Source organism: Pseudophryne corroboree, chromosome 6 (assembly GCF_028390025.1).
Source record: "Pseudophryne corroboree isolate aPseCor3 chromosome 6, aPseCor3.hap2, whole genome shotgun sequence".
NCBI classification, from domain to species: Eukaryota; Metazoa; Chordata; class Amphibia; order Anura; family Myobatrachidae; genus Pseudophryne; species Pseudophryne corroboree.
This window is the reverse complement of record NC_086449.1, coordinates 188061653-188082609: the sequence shown is the minus strand read 5'-3', so window position 1 is coordinate 188082609 and position 20957 is coordinate 188061653. Positions and strand designations below refer to the sequence as shown.

The following is a 20957-nucleotide window of genomic DNA, read 5'->3' as shown; positions in this document are numbered from 1 at the left end:
CACCGAAATGCTCAATTTTATGGAAAGACAGATCCGGACAAATTCTGTACAACTCTAAATATGACGGACATACACAAGGTTGCATAAATTTGCATCTGTGCATGTGCTGTATACATCCATGCAGAGAACCATCTGACTCAGAATCAGCTGCTTAACATGTAAACATCCTGTAACATACATTATTCCTTTTAACAAACCATTACATGATAGCTCCTGCAGTCTATATTCTTAGAACACCTGTCTCACCTCTTCCTACTACCTACTTTTTACTACTGATAGAGTGATCGTATACATTGGGCTGAATCCCAAAGGAGCCTTACAGAGGGTCCCTAACTCCATATCCATGTGTGTTCCACTCATGAAAAATGTCCACACCTCTACAAACAGTGCACATGGCCAAAACCAGTGACCAGATGCAGCACAACTTGGAAGGACACAATATTGTAATCACTAACCTACAACTCCAATGTCAGTAGTCATGTAATTAAATAGGCTGGTATTAAAATGACAGTAACCAATAAGTAACAACAAATGCACAATACAATACCTACAGGGATATTCTTCCAATAATAAATACAGATATGTTACAAAGCGTCAGAGTGATCTGTGTGAGAGGAAGGTTAGTCCGACATATAGATCCCCACCTGGCTGGGATAGCGCTGACTGGTTTCCTGTAGATAGCTATAAGCTTGTCAAGCACAATCTCCGCGGTGGTGAAGACCCGGTAAGAGTGCAAGAATGTGTTTAGAAAGTCAATGCTCAGGAAGCGCAGATCAGTGAGCCGTTCCAGTAAGCGTTCAACACTTGCGTAGCGAATCTGCAGAACCTTGCAGGAGTTCATAGTCTTGCTGAATCGAATGTCAATGTCGTCGCAGTACAGACTACTGTCCGACCTATAGGAACACATTTCCAAGAAAGAAGATTGTACAGGCAATGTGAGCAGGAACAAGAATGAAAACATAAAGTGACTGAGTTATTAAGGAATAAGTGCATTTTTCTTTACCCTTTAATATAATATGATCCCATTTTTTTATGTAAACCGCCCTCCATTCCAGTACCTAACACCTATGCATGTCAATTTAAAGGTATCAATTTAGGGGCCTGATTCAGCAACTTCTATTGGCAGTCGCCCGTCTGTGAGTTTATGCAAATGGTCAACAAACGCCTTTCCTTGTGTACATCTGTGCGCCTGAACGTGCAAGGACTGAGACACCCTCTTCTAGACCCCGTGCATGCTGTAATACCGGTTGGTGCGTTTTTATGGTATCCGCCCTATAGATCTACACCTGGAAGGTCTACTGTCAATAGGCCGACCACTAATGGTAGATATGCATTAGGTCGACAGGGTCAAAAGGTCGACAAAGTCAAAAGGTCAACATATAAAAAGTAGCAGTTCAAAAGGTCAACAGGCAGAGCCTGCCCTAGCCAATATGATGCCCTAGGCAAGATTTTGGCTGGTGCCCCCTAGCACCACCGCTGGTTCCGCCTCTGACCTTGCACCTCTTTCCTAGCACTATCACCCCTCACCCATAGCAGTCATTATTTTGGTGTTTGTACCCCCTATATTTTAAATAGGAACAGTTCGCACATTTGGCGCACAGACCAAAAAGGGGTGTGTTTTTGCTGGCAAGGGGCATGGCCACACAATAGTAACCCCACTTCCAATTATGCCACACATTACTGCAACTTTATTCACATTTGATCATGCGATAGTGTTCATAATTCATGTTACATCCCACAGTAGTATCACTTTTCCTTATAAACGTTACTCCTCAAAGTAGAGCAATTCAGCTCCTTATTCACATTACACCACACCCTATTGCTCTTTATTCACACTAGCCGACACAGTAGTGCCCTTTCTATATGCAACGCCACATAGTAGAGCACCTTATACACATAATGCCACACATTAGTAATGCATGTATACACAATTGCACACAGTAATGCCCCTTACACTTATGAGACACATTATTAATGTCCTTATAAGCATAATGCACCTTACACATTATGACAACCTTTATTAATGCCATTTTACACATAATGTCCCTTACACATATGCCACACATTATTAATGCTCTAATACACAGGTTCTCAAACTCGGTCCTCAGGACCCCACACGGTTCATGTTTTGCAGGTCACCTGTAGATTTTTAAAATGTGACAGTTGCTGATACACAGTACACCTGCTGGGTGACATGGAAAACGTGAACCGTGTGGGGTCCTGAGGACCGAGTTTGAGAACCACTGCTCTAATACACATAATGACACACATAGTGACCCCTACACATTTGCTGCACATTATTAGTGCCCCTATACACATAATGACACACATACAGTAGTACCCTGTTACACATATGCCCAGCGGTGCAAGTATGCGGGTACGGCGTACCCTTAAGAATTTCGCCGTGGGTACGTCGTACCCACACCGACGGGCCGCCGCTTGCTACCGCTGATGTGAGGGGAGGAGAGCGCAGCCTGCGCCTCTCCTGCCCTCAGTGTCTTCGTTCAAATCAGCGCCGCCCGTGAGCCAATCGGAGCTCGCGGAGCTTTGATTGGCTCACGGATCGGCGCTGAATATTGAACTCACCCGCCGGAGACTGAGGGGAAGGAGAGGCGAAGGCTGCGCTCTCCTTCCCTCACACACGGGAGACAACACAACAGCAGCAGTGGTGAGCTGGGAAAGGGGGGGGGAGGCAGCACTGTGGGGGGCAATGTATATCTAGCACTGTGGGGGGCAATGTATACCTGGCACTGTGGGGGGCAATGTATACCTGGCACTGTGAGGGGCAATGTATACCTGGACTGTGGGGGGCAATGTATACCTGGCACTGTGGCGGGCAATGTATATCTGGCACTGTTGTGGGCAATGTATATCTGGCACTGTTGTGGGCAATGTATACCTGGCACTGTGGGGGGCAATGTATATCTGGCACTGTGGGGGGCAATGTATATCTGGCACTGTGGGGGGCAATGTATATCTGGCACTGTGGGGGGCAATGTATATCTGGCACTGTGGGGGGCATTCGTGTATCTGGCACTGTGGGGGGCATTCGTGTATCTGGCACTGTGGGGTATTCGTGTATCTGGCACTGTGGGGCATTCGTGTATCTGGCACTGTGGGGCATTCGTGTATCTGGCACTGTAGGGCAACGTGTATATGGCACTGTGGGGCAACGTGTATCTGCCACTGTGGGGGTCATATGTGTATCTGCCCCTCCCCCATATGTGTATCACGCCCACATTTTCATTGACCACGCCCCATATAGCATTTGGCCACACCCATTTTTGGCACGCACGCCGAAGGCGCGCGCACACAGTACCTGTAAGACATTTTTTCTACTTGCACCACTGCATATGCCGCACATTATTAATGCCCTTATACACATAATGACACACATAGTGCCCCTTTACACATATGTTGCACATTATTAATGCATTTTTACATGATACACATAATGCTCCTTACACATATTCCGAATACTACTGCACAATCAACCCATTTACATGCACACAGCACTCACACTGCCACTAACACTGTGACCTCTGCCAATGCTTGGATACAGATGTGTCCTCATAAATCTTGCCTCAATGCCAACGTCAGGCACCTTTTTTTATGAAAATGCATCTTATTTGCATTGCTATGTGGCTAGGATACACAAGCAGCTTCTGCTGATTAAACTGATATGCAGCATGCCTATATACTGTGTGAGACTGTGGCTGTATCTGCATATGAAATGCTACACACAGAATATAGGCATGCCGCATATCATTTTAATCAGCAGAAGCTGCTGATGCCCTAAGGCATATCAAATGCCCTAGGCAATTGCCTAGTTTGCCTATGCCTATGGCCGGCTCTGTCAACAGGGTCAAAAGACAGACATGGTCAAAAGGTCGACATGACAATGGTCAACACACATATAGAAGGCACAGATTTTTGTATTTTATTTTTTCATTTTTTCCCCAACTTTTTCATACTGTGCTGAGCGCACCCTACCCAAAGCATGCCAAGTGCAGCAGTACACTAATGGGGCTTGTTTGTGGCAGAAAAGTGACAAAACACCCCCCAAAAAATAAATAAATTTGTGTCTACCTTTTTTGTTTTGACTATTTCCATGTCAACGGTTTGACCCTGTCGACCTTTCCTGCTGTCAACCTATTCTATGTCAACCTTTTGACCCTGTCGTCCTAATGCATGTCTACCATTAGTGGTAGACCTACTGACTGTAGACCTTTTTTGTGTAGCTCTAATAATCCACACCCCATTTTTATACGTCACCAACGACTGCACCATCAACTCTTGCAGCAGCACTATGGTAGGTGGCATCTCCGTCTGACCACGGCCTCCTATGCCTGCAGCTGCTCTGCTTCCAATGACATGCCCATGACACTCCATAATATCCCAGCTGAACAGACCATTTTTGCATGCAGTGCTAGCCACCTCCCAGTCACTGCCCAGGAACACACATCACTTTTCCGCCACATTTTTTATACCATCTGGATGGATCGCAAAAGAACCTCTGTTTGTACACTCAGGGTAACGCATGCATCGTCGGGGGTTTCCAGAAATCTTTGCACACGTGGAGTTGCAGATAATTGCTGAACTACGTGAACATCGACATTGAGTGCAGCTATGAATCAGGGTGGTCATTCCGAGTTGTTCGCTCGTTGCCGATTTTTGCTATGCTGCGATTAGTTGCTAAATGCGCATGCGCATGGTACACAGCGTGCATGCGCTTAGTTATTTTACTAAAAACTTAGCAGTTTTGCTGTTGTTCATGCTGCGCTTTTCAGACGCACTGCTGATTGGTGAGTGATTGACAGGAAAGGGGCGTTTCTGGGTGGTAACTGAGCGTTTTCCGGGAGTGTGCTAAAAAACGCAGGCGTGTCAGGGAAAAACGCGGGAGTGTCTGGAGAAACGGGGGAGTGGCTGGCCAAACGCAGGGCGTGTTTATGACATCAAACCAGGAACTAAACGGACCGAGCTGATCGCAATCTAGTAGGTCTGGAGCTACTCAGAAACTGCAAGAAAATATTTAGTAGCAATTCCGCAAATCTTTCGTTCGCTATTCTGCTAAGCTAAGATACACTCCCAGAGGGCGGCGGCCTAGCGTTTGCAATGCTGCTAAAAGCACCTAGCGAGTGAACAACTCGGAATGAGGGCCCAGGTCCTAAATCTCTATTCAATCTGAATTTTCTGATGATAGGAAAAGGTATAACTAATACTAGTGTCCGAAGCTCCAGTTATATACATATTTAGTGGCTGCTATGAGAATTTCTCATGTAACCCATGCCATAGTCATCCTTTGTGCTCACAGGACAAGTGATTTGACACCAAGAGTTCACTACAGTAAGAGAAGTAATGGAGTGGAACATTCTACTAGGGGACATCATACAATCAGGGGCAATACAGGACTTCCATAACGATAAAGCCAAAAGTGCCTCATGCTCTACTACCATAGATTATTTTTTTTGCCAACTCACTTGATCATCTGGGGAACAGTGACCTTGGAGTTCTCTTCAAACGCGTTCATCATCAGCCCATTGCAGCGGATGTTATCCACACACTGAAGAGCAGACCCAGGGTCAGGTATGGGCACAGAGAACAGATAATAGAGAAGGAAACAAGATGGAGGGAAGAGATGGGGCACACAAAGAGAGGCCAGAAAGGTCACAAAGACAGTGTTTATTTGTGAAAGTTGTGTGTGTTCAAATTAAAAGCTGACAGGAAATATTTAGAGATATTGTTGTGGTTTCATAAACAGATCCCATGGCCGGGATGTAATGAAGTCCGAGTTTGGTGGCCATGCGGGATGCCGGCCGAACTCTGAGTTTTTTTAAAGGGGCAATCATGTACAAGGCTACACCATGCCCCTTTAAAAAACAAAAACCTGAGTTCAGCCGGCATCCCGCATGGCTGACGTTATAGCTGATTGCTTTTACTAAGTAAAACATTTGCAGCTCCCAGTAGTTTCACAGAAATTCTACAGGGCCACAATGGGACATCCAGCAATAACCTCAAAACTGTAAAAGTGTTTCACAAACAACACAAGCAGCCCACTGGTTCTTTGCTCAATAGAGTTTAAGGCTCCAGGTGTCTCATTAATACAACTGTGAAATGAAATGGCTTTAATACTATACACCCTGCCCAGACAAGTTACAGGAAAGTAACACTCTGTCTTGATATGTTACAGGAAAGTAACACCCTGTCCTGACATGTTACAGGTAGTAACACCCTGTACGGGTTCACTACGGCTGGCCGGCGGTCGGGCTCCCGGCGACCAGCATCCCGGCGCCGGGAGCCCGACCGCCGGCTTACCGACAGCGTGGCGAGCGCAAATGAGCCCCTTGCGGGCTCGCTGCGCTCGCCACGCTACGGGCACGGTGGCGCGCTACACTATTTTATTCTCCCTCTATGGGGGTCGTGGACCCCCACGAGGGAAAATAAGTGTCGGTATGCCGGCTGTCGGGCTCCCGGCGCCGGTATACTGAGCGCCGGGAGCCCGACCGCCGGCATACAGAAGACCACCCCCCTGTACACCCTGTCCTGACATGTTAAAAGAAAGTAACACCCTGTCCTGTCATGTTACAAGAGGCACCATCCTGTCCTGACATGTTATAGGAAAGTAACACCCTGTACTGACATGTTACAAGAAGGTACACCCTGAACACCCTGTTCTGACATATTACAGGAAGTAACACCCTGAACACCCTGTCCTGATATTTTACAATAAGTAACACCATGAACAACCTGTCCTGACATGTTACATACGGTTACCACCTTATCCATTTAATTCTGGACACATTTTAATTACACAGGTTCTGTGGCTGGCTGACTTCTAGACTCCATTTCACCTGGTTTTAATCAGCCACAGAACCTGTGTAATTAATATGTGTCCAGAATTAAAAGGATGAGATAGTAACCCTAATGTTACAGGAAGTAACACCCTGAACATCATGTCCTGACATATTACAGGAAGTAACACCCTGAACACCCTGTCCTGACATTTTACAAGAAGTAACACCCTGAACACCTTGTCCTGACATGTTACAGGAAGAAGCATCCTGAACACCCTGTCCTGACATTTTACAAGAAGTAACACCATGAACACCCTGTCCTGTCATGTTACAGGAAGTAACACCTAAGCATCCTGTCCTGACATTTTACAAGAAGTAACACCCTGAACATCCTGTCCTGACATGTTACAGGAAGTAACACCTAAGCATCCTGTCCTGACATTTTACAAGAAGTAACACCCTGAACATCCTGTCCTGACATGTTACAGGAAGTAACAACTAAGCATCCTGTCCTGACATTTTACAAGAAGTAACACCCTGAACATCCTGTCCTGACATGTTACAGGAAGTAACACCCTGTCCAGACATGTTACAGGAAAGTAACAAACTGTCCTGACATGTTACAGGGAGTAACACCCTGTACACCCTGTCCTGACATGTTAAAATAAAGTGACACACTGTTCTGTCATGTTACAGGAAGTAACACCGTGAACACCCTGTCCTGACATTTTACAAGAAGTAACAACCTGAACACCCTGTCCTGACATGTTACAGGAAATAACACCGTGAACAACCTGTCCTGACATGTTACAGGAAGTAACACCCTGAACATTCTGCCCTGACATATTACAGAAAGTAATACCCTGAACACCCTGTTCTGAAATTTTACGAGGCGTAACATCCTGAACACCCTGTCCTGACATGTTACAGGAAGTAACACCCTGAACTCCCTGTCCTGATATTTTACGAGAAGTAACACTATGAACACCCTGTCCTGACATATTGCAGGAAGTAAAACCCTGAACACCCTGTCCTAACATTTTACAAGAAGTAACACCATGACCACCCTGTCCTGACATGTTACAGGACGTAACACTGTGAACAACCTGTCCTGACATGTTACAGGAAGTAACACCCTGAACATCCTGTCCTGACATATTACAGAAATTAACACCCTGAACACCTGTCCTGAAATTTTACGAGAAGTAACACCCTGAACACCCTGTCCTGACATGTTACAGGAAGTAACACCCTGAACACCCTGTCCTGACATTTTACAAGAAGTAACACCATGAATACCCTGTCCTGACATATTACAGGAAGTAATACCCTGTCATCACATTTTACAAGAAGTAACACCATGAACACGCTGTCCTGACATGTTACAGGAAGTAACACCCTGTCCTGACATATTACAGGAAGTATCACCCTGTTCTGACATTTTCCAAGAAGTAACACCCTGAACATCTTGTCCTGACATGTTAAAGGAAGTAACACCCTGTACACCCTGTCCTGACATATTACAGGAAGTAACACCCGTCCCTGAACACCCTATACTGATATGTTACAGGAAGTAATATCCTGTCCTGACATGTTAAAAGATGGTAACACAACTGAGATGGCTGGAGGACACATTTATACTAAAGAGCAGATTCTACACAGAACTACAAGAATCGAGCACATAGTAAAAAGTGTAAGTATAACAACTGCAAAATATGTGGCTTCAAATTTAGAAGACAGAACCAGAAATTAACCAGAAGGCAGAGATTACGGAGGGCAGGTTATAAATGCTGGATAATGTACATCAGTAGCGGTCAGAGAGGGATAAAACAACACTCAGAGAACCGGAAAAGTATTTTAGGTATAATAATAATTAATAATAATGACAGCAATAATAATATGGCACAGATGATACCATGAAGATGCAATGATGTCATGGGTTTTATGGTGGCAAGGTGATGACAAATTGATGACACAGTGGTGACCTGGCTGATGTCACTGGTCCATGCTGCTTTCTCCTGCCTGGAGGATGCCAGTAATATGACAATAAACGTAGCAGAATCCTTGGGTTCCACTGAGATCTTGAAGTCCAAGTGATCCCCATCCTGTGTGGGAGGCCTGTCTGCAACAGTAGACAGCAGGACAAGAATTGAGCACGGAGCAGTCTATATGCAATGTAACTGAGCACAATAAAAGATGATAAAAAGAAAGGATGGCAATGTTATGACCTGATGCTAACTTAGGTGTTATTAGAGTAAAAGAGTAAGTACAAAGGTCACTGAGTGTTTATACGAAGTATACTGACTGTCATCATCATCTTGATCTTCCAGTAAGGTGCAGTCCATCAATGATATGACCCCATTCTAGAAGGGAAGCAGAGAATTGCACTTATCAGAGACATGTCTGTGATTCCAGTTATCAGAGATGCAGCAGATGCAGAGATGTTCAATTGTGAGAAAGAGAACCAGACGTACAAGATTCGTCTTCATACATCTATGCCGCAGTTACACCAAACAGCCCCTCTTGGCATGCTGGGTCCCATGAGAATCTTATAGCTTTGGGCATCTTTTTTGCATAGTTTTTGCCAAAAACATGTCTTACAGTAGATGCAACACTATGTGACTAGGAGGCACCAGGAGATTGTGCGGATTAATTTGATATGTGACACTTGTATATTTGTGTACAACTGTCTCTGAATGTGCTATACAAGTTCTTTTTTGCTTCATATACAGACTCAGTCGCATACTGATATACAAGTGCACATATAAAATGAATCAGCGCAGTCTCTTGGTGCATCCTAGTCAGCGGTGGCTGCTGCCCCTGGGCTGCAATGCTGACTACCTAGTTTGATGGGGTGTGGGGATAGGGGTGTTAAGCACATATAAACATACATGTGACGATGTATGTAATATATGTGCTGGCAGTGTATCCGGGATCGGTAGCGGCACACTGTATATCACAGCCGCTGTGCAGAACCCGGGACTCGGCATTAGGCTTCACTCTCCTAAACCCGCCCCTAGACTCCTGTGAAACTAGAAACTAGCCAATGAGAGTCTTTGGGCGGGATTAGGAAAGCGAATTCTAATGCTTGCTGGCTGAGTCCTGGGTTCATCATGGCAGCTGACACAATCAGGGAACTTATATAAATATAAATATATATATATAATAAGAATTTACTCACCGGTAATTCTATCTCTCGTAGTCCGTAGTGGATGCTGGGAACTCCGTAAGGACCATGGGGAATAGACGGGCTCCGCAGGAGACTGGGCACTCTAAAGAAAAGATTAGGTACTATCTGGTGTGCACTGGCTCCTCCCTCTATGCCCCTCCTCCAGACCTCAGGGAAACTGTGCCCGGAAGAGCTGACACAATAAGGAAAGGATTTGGAATCCCGGGTAAGACACATACCAGCCACACCAATCACACCGTACAACTTGTGATACTATACCCAGTTAACAGTATGAATAACAACTGAGCCTCACTAACAGATGGCTCATAACAATAACCCTTTAGTTAGGCAATAACTATATACAAGTATTGCAGACAATCCGCACTTGGGATGGGCGCTCAGCCTCCACTACGGACTACGAGAAATAGAATTACCGGTGAGTAAATTCTTATTTTCTCTGACGTCCTAGTGGATGCTGGGAACTCCGTAAGGACCATGGGGATTATACCAAAGCTCCCAAACGGGCGGGAGAGTGCGGATGACTCTGCAGCACCGAATGAGCAAACTCAAGGTCCTCCTCAGCCAGGGTATCAAATTTGTAGAATTTTGCAAACGTGTTTGATCCCGACCAGGTAGCAGCTCGGCAAAGTTGTAAAGCCGAGACCCCTCGGGCAGCCGCCCAAGAAGAGCCCACCTTCCTCGTGGAATGGGCTTTGACTGATTTAGGATGCGGCAGTCCAGCCGCAGAATGTGCAAGTTGAATCGTGGAGCAGATCCAGCGAGCAATAGTCTGCTTAGAAGCAGGAGCACCCAGCTTGTTGGGTGCATGCAGGATAAACAGCGAGTCAGTCTTTCTGACTCTAGCCGTCCTGGAAACATAGATTTTCAGGGCCCGGACTACGTCCAGCAACTTGGAGGCCTCCAAGTCCCGAGTAGCCGCAGGCACCACAATAGGTTGGTTCAAATGAAACGCTGATACCACCTTAGGAAGGAATTGGGGACGCGTCCTCAATTCTGCTCTGTCCATATGGAAAATCAGATAGGGGCTTTTACAGGACAAAGCAGCCAATTCTGACACCCGCCTAGCCGAAGCCAAGGCCAAAAGCATGACCACTTTCCACGTGAGATATTTTAATTCCACGGTCTGAAGTGGCTCAAACCAATGTGATTTTAGGAAATCCAACACAACGTTGAGATCCCAAGGTGCCACCGGGGGCACAAAAGGGGGCTGAATGTGCAGCACTCCCTTAACAAACGTCTGAACTTCAGGCAGTGAAGCCAGTTCTTTTTGAAAGAAAATAGACAGGGCCGAAATCTGGACTTTAATGGAACCCAATTTTAGGCCCATAGCCAGACCTGACTGTAGGAAGTGCAGAAAACGACCCAGCTGAAATTCTTCTGTGGGGGCCTTCATAGCCTCACACCAAGCAACATATTTTCGCCATATGCGGTGATAATGCTTTGCTGTCACATCTTTCCTAGCTTTTATCAGCGTAGGAATGACTTCAACCGGAATGCCCTTTTCCATCAGGATCCGGCGTTCAACCGCCATGCCGTCAAACGCAGCCGCGGTAAGTCTTGGAACAGACAGGGCCCCTGCTGTAGCAGGTCCTGTCTGAGAGGCAGAGGCCAAGGGTCCTCTGAGATCATTTCTTGCAGTTCCGGGTACCAAGTCCGTCTTGGCCAATCCGGAACGATGAGTATAGTTCTTACTCCTCTCTTTCTTATTATCCTCAGCACTTTTGGTATGAGAGGAAGAGGAGGGAACACATAAACCGACTGGTACACCCACGGTGTCACTAGAGCGTCCACAGCTATTGCTTGAGGGTCCCTTGACCTGGCGCAATATCTTTTTAGCTTTTTGTTTAGGCGGGACGCCATCATGTCCACCTGTGGCCTTTCCCAACGGTTTACAATCAGTTGGAAGACTTCTGGATGAAGTCCCCACTCTCCCGGGTGGAGGTCGTGCCTGCTGAGGAAGTCTGCTTCCCAGTTGTCGACACCCGGAATAAACACTGCTGACAGTGCTATCATGTGATTTTCCGCCCATCGGAGAATCCTTGTGGCTTCTGCCATCGCCATCCTGCTTCTTGTGCCGCCCTGTCGGTTTACATGGGCGACCGCCGTGATGTTGTCTGACTGAATCAGCACCGGCTGGTTTTGAAGCAGGGGTCTTGCCTGACTTAGGGCATTGTAAATGGCCCTTAGTTCCAGAATATTTATGTGTAGGGAAGCCTCCTGACTCGACCATTGTCCTTGGAAGTTTCTTCCCTGAGTGACTTCCCCCCAACCTCGGAGGCTTGCATCCGTGGTCACCAGGACCCAGTCCTGTATGCCGAATCTGCGGCCCTCGAGAAGATGAGCACTCTGCAGCCACCACAGCAGAGACACCCTGGCCCTCGGGGACAGGGTGATCAGCCGATGCATCTGAAGATGCGATCCGGACCACTTGTCTAACAGATCCCACTGAAAGATCCTTGCATGGAATCTGCCGAATGGAATTGCCTCGTAAGAAGCTACCATCTTTCCCAGGACTCGCGTGCAGTGATGCACCGACACCTGTTTTGATTTTAGGAGGTCTCTGACCAGAGATGACAACTCCTTGGCCTTCTCCTCCGGGAGAAACACCTTTTTCTGTTCTGTGTCCAGAATCATACCCAGGAACAGCAGACGCGTCGTAGGAACCAGCTGCGACTTTGGAAAATTCAGAATCCAGCCGTGCTGTTGTAGCACTTCCTGAGATAGTGCTACTCCGACCAACAACTGCTCCCTGGACCTCGCCTTTATAAGGAGATCGTCCAAGTATGGGATAATTATAACTCCCTTCTTTCGAAGGAGTATCATCATTTCGGCCATTACTTTGGTAAATACCCTCGGTGCCGTGGACAGACCAAACGGCAACGTCTGGAATTGGTAATGGCAGTTTTGTACCACAAAACGGAGGTACACCTGGTGAGGTGGGTAAATGGGGACATGCAGGTAAGCATCCTTGATGTCCAGTGATACCATGTAATCCCCTTCTTCCAGGCTTGCAATAACCGCCCTGAGCGATTCCATTTTGAACTTGAACCTTCTTATATAAGTGTTCAAGGATTTCAAATTTAGAATGGGTCTCACCGAACCGTCTGGTTTAGGTACCACAAACAGTGTGGAATAGTAACCCCTTCCCTGTTGAAGGAGGGGAACTTTTATTATCACATGCTGGAGGTACAGCTTGTGAATTGCCGCCAGTACTACCTCCCTGTCCTGGGGAGTGGCTGGCAAGGCCGATTTGAGGTAACGGCGAGGGGGAGACGTCTCGAATTCCAGCTTGTATCCCTGAGATACCACATGTAGAACCCAGGGATCCACCTGTGAGCGAACCCACCGGTCGCCGAAGTTCCGGAGACGGGCCCCCACCGCACCTGGCTCCACCAGTGGAGCCCCAGCGTCATGCGGAGGATTTAGTGGAAGCAGGGGAGGATTTTTGTTCTTGGGAACTGGCTGTATGGTGCAGCTTTTTCCCTCTACCCCTGCCTCTGGGCAGAAAGGACGCGCCTTTAACCCGCCTGCCTTTCTGGGGCCGAAAGGACTGTACCTGATAATACGGTGCTTTCTTAGGCTGTGAGGGAACCTGAGGTAAAAATGTCGACTTCCCAGCTGTTGCTGTGGAAACGAGGTCCGAGAGACCATCCCCAAACATTTCCTCACCCTTGTAAGGCAAAACCTCCATGTGCCTTTTAGAATCCGCATCACCTGTCCACTGCCGAGTCCATAATACTCTCCTGGCAGAGATGGACATTGCATTTATTCTAGATGCCAGCCGGCAAATATCCCTCTGTGCATCTCTCATAGATAAGACTACGTCTTTAATATGCTCTATGCTTAGCAATATAGTGCCCCTGTCAAGGGAATCAATGTTATCAGACAGGGAATCAGACCACGCTGCTGCAGCACTGCACATCCATGCTGAAGCAATAGCAGGTCTCAGTATAGTAACTGAGTGTGTATATACAGACTTCAGGATAGCCTCCTGCTTTCTATCCGCAGGCTCCTTTAAGGCGGCCGTATCCTGAGACGGCAGTGCCACCTTTTTTGACAAGCATGTGAGCGCTTTATCCACCCTCGGGGACGTCGTCCTCTGGCGGGAAAGGGTACGCCATCAGTAACTTTTTAGAAATCACCAGTTTCTTATCGGGGGAAGCCCACGCTTCTTCACACACTTCATTCAACTCATCTGATGGGGGAAAAACCACTGGTTGCTTTTTCTCCCCAAACATAATACCCTTTTTAGTGGTACCTGGGTTAATGTCAGAAATGTGCAACACATTTTTTATTGCCGTAATCATGCAACGGATGCCCCTTGTGGATTGTGTATATGTCTCATCCTCGTCGACACTGGAGTCAGACTCCGTGTCGACATCTGTGTCTGCCATCTGAGGTAGTGGGCGTTTTTGAGCCCCTGATGGCCTTTGAGACGCCTGGGCAGGCACTGGCTGAGAAGCCGGCTGTCCCACGGCCGTTACGTCATCCAGCCTTTTATGTAAGGAGTTGACACTGTCGGTTAATACCTTCCACATATCCATCCACTCTGGTGTCGACCCCACAGGGGGTGACATCACATCGGCACCTGCTCCGCCTCCACATAAGCCTCCTCATCAAACATGTCGACACAGCCGTACCGACACACCGCACACACACAGGGAATGCTCTGACTGAGGACAGGACCCCACAAAGTCCTTTGGGGAGACAGAGAGAGAGTATGCCAGCACACACCACAGCGCTATATAACACAGGGATATTACACTACACAAAGTGATTTTTCCCTATAGCAGCTATAATACACAGTATTGCGCCTAAATTTAGTGCCCCCCCCTCTCTTTTTTACCCTATTGAGCCTGGAAACTGCAGGGGAGAGCCTGGGGAGCGTCCTTCCAGCGGAGCTGTGAAGAGAAAATGGCGCCAGTGTGCTCCCGCTCTTCATATTAATATTATGGCAGGGGATTTTTACACATATATAGTTTATTAGACTATATTATGTGTATTTTTGCCATTTTGTAAGGTAATCTAATTGCAGCCCAGGGCGCCATCCCCCAGCGCCCTGCACCCATCAGTGACCGGAGTATGTGGTGTGCATGGGGAGCAATGGCGCACAGCTGCAGTGCTGTGCGCTACCTTAATGAAGACCGGAGTCTTCAGCCGCCGACTTTGTCCTCGGATTTCTTCCGTCTTCTGGCTCTGCAAGGGGGACGGCGGCGCGGCTCCGGGACCGGACGACCGAGGCTGGGCCTGTGTTCGATCCCTCTGGAGCTAATGGTGTCCAGTAGCCTAGAAGCCCAAGCTAGCTGCAAGCAGGTAGGTTCGCTTCTCTCCCCTAAGTCCCTCGTAGCAGTGAGTCTGTTGCCAGCAGATCTCACTGAAAATAAAAAACCTAATAAATACTTTCTTTACTAGAAGCTCAGGAGAGCCCCTAGTGTGCAACCAGCTCGAGCCGGGCACAGTTTCTGGTCCTTACGGAGTTCCCAGCATCCACTAGGACGTCAGAGAAATATAGTTTCAAAGATCTTGATTAATATCTAGACATTGAAATAACAATAGCGCAATCTTCTAATCATTGTCATAATACAGTTACTGTTAGGATATGAAAGTGTGAAATTCTACTATAAGAAATTGTTCATTACTGATGTACTTGTTATACTGGAGATAAGATATATATATATATATATATATATATATATATATATATAAACAGAGGCAATCTCGCATTGATACTCTGTAGCTATAATGCTGTAGGTTTACCTTAGTGAGGTGCAGTTTTCCCCCAGAGCTGCGAGTACAGATCAGTAGGTGTTTGGAGAATAAGAAGCACTGACGCTCTCCTTCCTTCCGCAGGGAAAGGGACCCAAGCCGCCCTCTTGTCACCCTGCTCTTCTCAGACATTGGCACCTGAATCAAGCAGCCTGAAGACAATACAAGTAGACCAGTCATTTCCGGAGTCTGAATGTAAGAGCCATGGTCACCACTTAAACCTATTCAGAACTGTTGTAAATGAGAGAGATGGAACATCTACAGCGACGGTTGCTAAGTGCCAGGGAATATATTTTTGGTTGGCTGTGTCTTGGTATCACTATCAACCTCTAATTATTACTATTATTATTATTATTATTTTTATTCAGATCCCATGTGTTCTTTTATACAGCCTTAAATTAAGACAAATTAAATCAATTTTGGAGAAATTAGGTAGTGTCTTCTTAAAAGTTGTTGGGGTCATGCTCCAGTTGCTGGGGACATGGGGGTGATTCAGACCTGATCGCACGCTAGTGTTTTTCGCTGCGCTGAAATCAGGTCATAACTGCGCATGCACCACAATGCGTAGGCGCGTCATACGGGTACAAAGCGGCTGGTTGCTGTGCGATGGATTGTACGAAGAATCCATTTGCACAGCTGATTGCAAGGAGATTGACAGGAAGAGGGCATTTGTGGGTGGCAACTGACCGTTTTCTGGGAGTGTTTGGAAAAACGCAGGCGTGTCCAAGCGTTTGCAGGGCGGGTGTCTGACGTCAATTCCCGGCCAGAACAGGCTGAAGTGATCGCAGCGGCTGAGTAAGTTCTGGGCAACTCAGAAACTGCGCAAAACTTTTTTGTACTGCTCTGCTACACATGCGATCGCACACTTGCAAAGCAAAAATACACTCCCCTATGGGCGGCGACTATCTGCTCGCAGCAGCGAGCGATCAGGCCTGAATTAGGCCCATGGTCCTGTTGTTAGGGTAATGCTCCTGTTGTAGAGTGTAACTCTAATACTCTATTCTAACATACACAACTTGCAACCCCATTTTTGTGTTTATAAACACAAAGGAAGGATTTGTGTAGACTGCCCTATAGGTAACCTTGAAATAAATAAGTAACTAAATAAAGAGAGTGGTATTTTCCACAGCAACCAATCAGATTGGTTTCATTTTGTTCTCTAACATGCACTAAAAAACATAATCTTATTAGTTGTTATGGGCAACATAACTGTTCTATTCCAAAGTAACATAACACAAAATAAGTAATGTACAATTAAGTAATTTCCTGTAAACTAGACAGACAATACTGATTTTATATGTACGTAATACGTACACTTTAAATATTGAAGAAGGGCGATTAGCACTTACTCCAGTGTTGCCGACATTCTGGCTGCCCCCTCCAAGAGAGAGCAGACAGCTTGGCTGTGCAGGCGGGCATGACGTGACATAGGGGCGTGGTTGCATAATCGTGGCCACGCCCCCGCTATACAATGCTGTTTTTACAGGCATTGTACAGCAGGGGGCATGGCTACGATGACGCGATTCAGTACGAATCGCATCATCGGATCCCCTCGGACTGCCCACTTGTGCTCTGTTAGTGGGTGGCCGAGGGGGTGTTGCGGGAGGCTGTGCCGCTGCGGGAGACTTGCTCATCTTTCCAGGGAGCCGGGAGTGGCCATTCCAATAGGGTAGGCAAGTATTGACTCACCCAAATTATAATTTACATAATTTCCTAACTGTTCTGCTGTGCCAGTGGGTGCTGGGGGGTCGGAGACTGGATCTGAGCTATTGTTATTGTTTTGTGTTACTGTCATCCTCGATGGGTCAGGGGCGCTGGGGGAACTACAGTACTGTGCTATGTAATCGGGAAAATCCATTATGCAGGGTTACACTCCACAGCAACCTGGCAAAGTGGAATATTCATTAGATAAATATTTTAACTATTGCATTTCCAGTTCACTTAGCAATGAAGCAATAAACTGTAAATGATGACCAATAATTTACATGTTAGATTCAGTGCCCCAGATTTCATACCTTGCCGCACGAATGTCTGACTGGTATCCAACAATATTTCACAGCCCTCAACTATCATCCTTTCAATGGCCAAATTTTTACGGATATTTTCTGTCTCACTGACTTCGTCGTGCATTATCCTGAAGAAGAGAGACATGAACAAATGTATTTAGTATATTTAGAATATGTACGCTGGTAAATTGGAATGCAGGTTTATGCCCGTTGTCACGATCCATCACATGATCAGATCCCAGAATATGATATTTCTCCTATTGTGTGTGATATAAGATGTTATTTCCTGTGAACTGCTTGTGGACATAACCTGAAGAGGTCTGCCTGCTATTTCCCTCTGCTAGGTTGTAAATATTGTGGACATAACCCCAGGGTGTTATCACTGAGTGCATTTCCCCAAGCCACTCTGTACTGAGGCCATAAACGTATTTAGTAGTGACAAGATCAAAACCCAGCAATAAGGTGGGAGAAGAAATTTATGTTCGAGCTCTGGTCTCTCATCCTATCATAAATGTTGGAGGTGGAAGACTGCATCATTCAGCTCTCACCTTCAAACAAACTGGTCACTTAGGACTTAGGTCATAAAGCAAACAGCCTGCAGTTCTGTGTCCATGTGGGTTAATCCCCCTCCCCTAACTCTTGCAAGACAGCTAGGTGAAGAGGGTGTATGATACCTTAAGACAGGCATGTTCAAACTGCAGCCCTCCAGCTGTTGAGAAACTACAAATCCCAGCATGCCCTGACACAGCTTTAGCATTCTCTAACAGCAAAACTGTGTCAGGGCATGCTGGGATATGTAGTTTCACAACAGCTGGAGGGCCGCAGTTTGGACATGCCTGCCTTAAGGCCAGTGTCCAGCAATCCAGTATTGAGCTGGTTAAAAATCTCAAGGGTGGGGGGAGTGAGTGCATCTGAAGGGTAGAACTATCACTCTCTCAGTCAAATGTGTTCATTCTTTTTATTTTTGTTTGAGATTGCACTGTACTCTGTATTTTTAAAATATTCTTAATAATCTTTGTAACATTTTTTGTAACTAAGGGGGGTATTTACTAAGCAGTGATAAAAGTGGAGACGTGAGCCAGTGGAGAAGTTGCCCATGGCAACCAATCAGCATTGACGTAACATTTATCATTTGCATACTATAAACATATACAGTGCAGCTGATTGGGTGCCATGGGCAACTTCTCCACTGGCTAACCTCTCCACTTTTATCACTGCTTAGTACATGTTCCCCTAAAGCTCTTAAGTATTCTTGGAATTATAATTACAAATTCTAGTCCTGATTCTGTGATTCTTAGAACCTAAGGCCTAAGACCTTAATAACTGTGCGTGACAGGTAGAAGCGAAAGCTACCTTGCATTTAGACGCTAAAATCCCTCTTGCTGGTGGTGTCGAATGTGTTTGTATAACTCCGCGTGTCCAAAGTGACCCCCACGTCACAGTCGGTGCTTCTCAGATTGGCGTATCTGGAGAAGCGACCGGCAGGTCCGTGACACCCGTGTATTAAGTGTTCAGTCTCACCTTGACAACTCTTCCAGTTTGGATTTGGCAAATTCTAGGCTGTTGCGTTCTACGTGTTCATGGGGTGTGTGAGCCAACAGCTCATGCAGAGTAAGGATGTAACGTGGGATCTGTGAGAGAGAGAAAAAATAAAATTACTTGTGAAATAATCCACATTTCTAGTGCTCTCTCAAAGATACTCCTGTTGCTGAGATACAAAATGTATGTACTATAAAACATGTTATTTTGAATGCATGCAGTTCTTTCATATAGCCAGTAGATGTCAGCCTTGTTATAGCCCTTTATACTAGAGCTGTTTATTGTCAAATAGACTGAATTATAGATCAGATGCAATTTATGTGAAATTACTGTATTTGATCAATAAAGTATAATTCAATCCTTTCACTGCCCTGCAATTTAAAACTACAGTCACCAGGTTTATGGCAGATTATTAGTCTAAATATGGCCTCCAATGTGGGGGGTTCTGTGCCTATAAGCAAGATTGTATTAATAGAGGAGGGGTCCCGTGTGCAGTCTCCATCTGACCCTCCTCCTCTTCAGCCTGCAGCGCAGTAGTTTATGAGCATTAGGGTCACTAGGAGAAGCTAGTGCGCACAGGACCTCACGGAAATGGTGCGGCAGCCATTTTCACAGTGATTTTCCTACTGCGCATGCACAAAATGCCCGGAAAATGGCCGGTGCGCCACTTTCCCATTGACTTGTGCAGCCCTGCTGCTGACAATGCGGCACTCCAGAGGCATAAGTATCCAAGAAATGGGTGCAGGGTGTGCGGTGTGGGCCCCCCTTGATGCCCCCATTCTAGATACTCCATTGACTATAAGCGACACTCCTATAAGTCACAACATTTCTATGCACCTGTTTAGTGAACCTCTCTGTTACCTCCCAGTAACCATCTAGGAACGCCATATACAATTCTACCTTCTACATTTGTACAGCGACTCATGAACAAAATTAGGATGCAAGCATGGTGCAACTCAGCAGCATGGGCAAACACAATACATTGCTCCACTGCATCCAACATATGTGTGCAAGTGCCACCCCAGCAATGACTGAGGGCCTAATTCAACATGGATCGTTAGAGATATCACAAATCGAGCGATTATCGAATGACTGCGCATGCGTAGCGTTCGCTTTACGCACACTCAAGGGGTAATAGTGATAGAAAACGCATACAGATTGTAATCGCAATGTAGCTGATGTTTGACAGGAAGTCGGCGTTTCTGGGCGGAAACCTGACGTTTTTGGGGTGTGTTAGAAAAAAACCCAGGCGTGCACAGGTATTTTTGGGGAGGGTCTCTGACGTCAGCACAGACCACTTCCAGCAGGTCTCAGTCGCAGATTAGTGGCAGCCTCAGACCTACTCACATTTGCTCAGACGGCAAAGTTTCTTCGATGTTCCAGAAATTGCGTATGCATCTGCGAGTGGATAGCGATCTGCAATACATTGGCAATTTTGTGCGGGGCGTTTTTCCTTCCTGACGGGTGACGCCTTTTTACTCGCAGACAACTGCAATTTCTCTGAATATCGATCCATGCTGAATTAGGCCCTGATTGACTGTTTTAGAAGCGGCAGATTTTTAATCTGTGCACTAAAATTGGAAACAAAAATTCTAATTCAGATTTCGGAGACAAACTTGAATCCCACTAGGATTCTACAAGTTCTTGGTTTTGGGTCATTCC

The 20957-nt window shown here is 46.2% G+C and overlaps 1 protein-coding gene across 2 annotated transcripts in view; it reads right to left on the bottom strand.

Moving 5' to 3' along the window:
• The window catches only part of RASGRF1 (Ras protein specific guanine nucleotide releasing factor 1), a 211317-nt gene that overhangs the window by 58595 nt on the left and 131765 nt on the right, over window positions 1-20957 (bottom strand). For both annotated transcript variants that reach the window (XM_063925469.1, XM_063925470.1), the window contains 7 exons: window positions 19278-19387; window positions 17766-17884; window positions 15742-15902; window positions 9100-9157; window positions 8780-8916; window positions 5481-5563; window positions 645-893 (listed from right to left, as the gene is read on the bottom strand). In XM_063925469.1, coding sequence (XP_063781539.1) covers window positions 645-893; window positions 5481-5563; window positions 8780-8916; window positions 9100-9157; window positions 15742-15902; window positions 17766-17884; window positions 19278-19387 — 917 coding nt within the window. The remainder of the gene's footprint in view (window positions 1-644; window positions 894-5480; window positions 5564-8779; window positions 8917-9099; window positions 9158-15741; window positions 15903-17765; window positions 17885-19277; window positions 19388-20957) is intronic.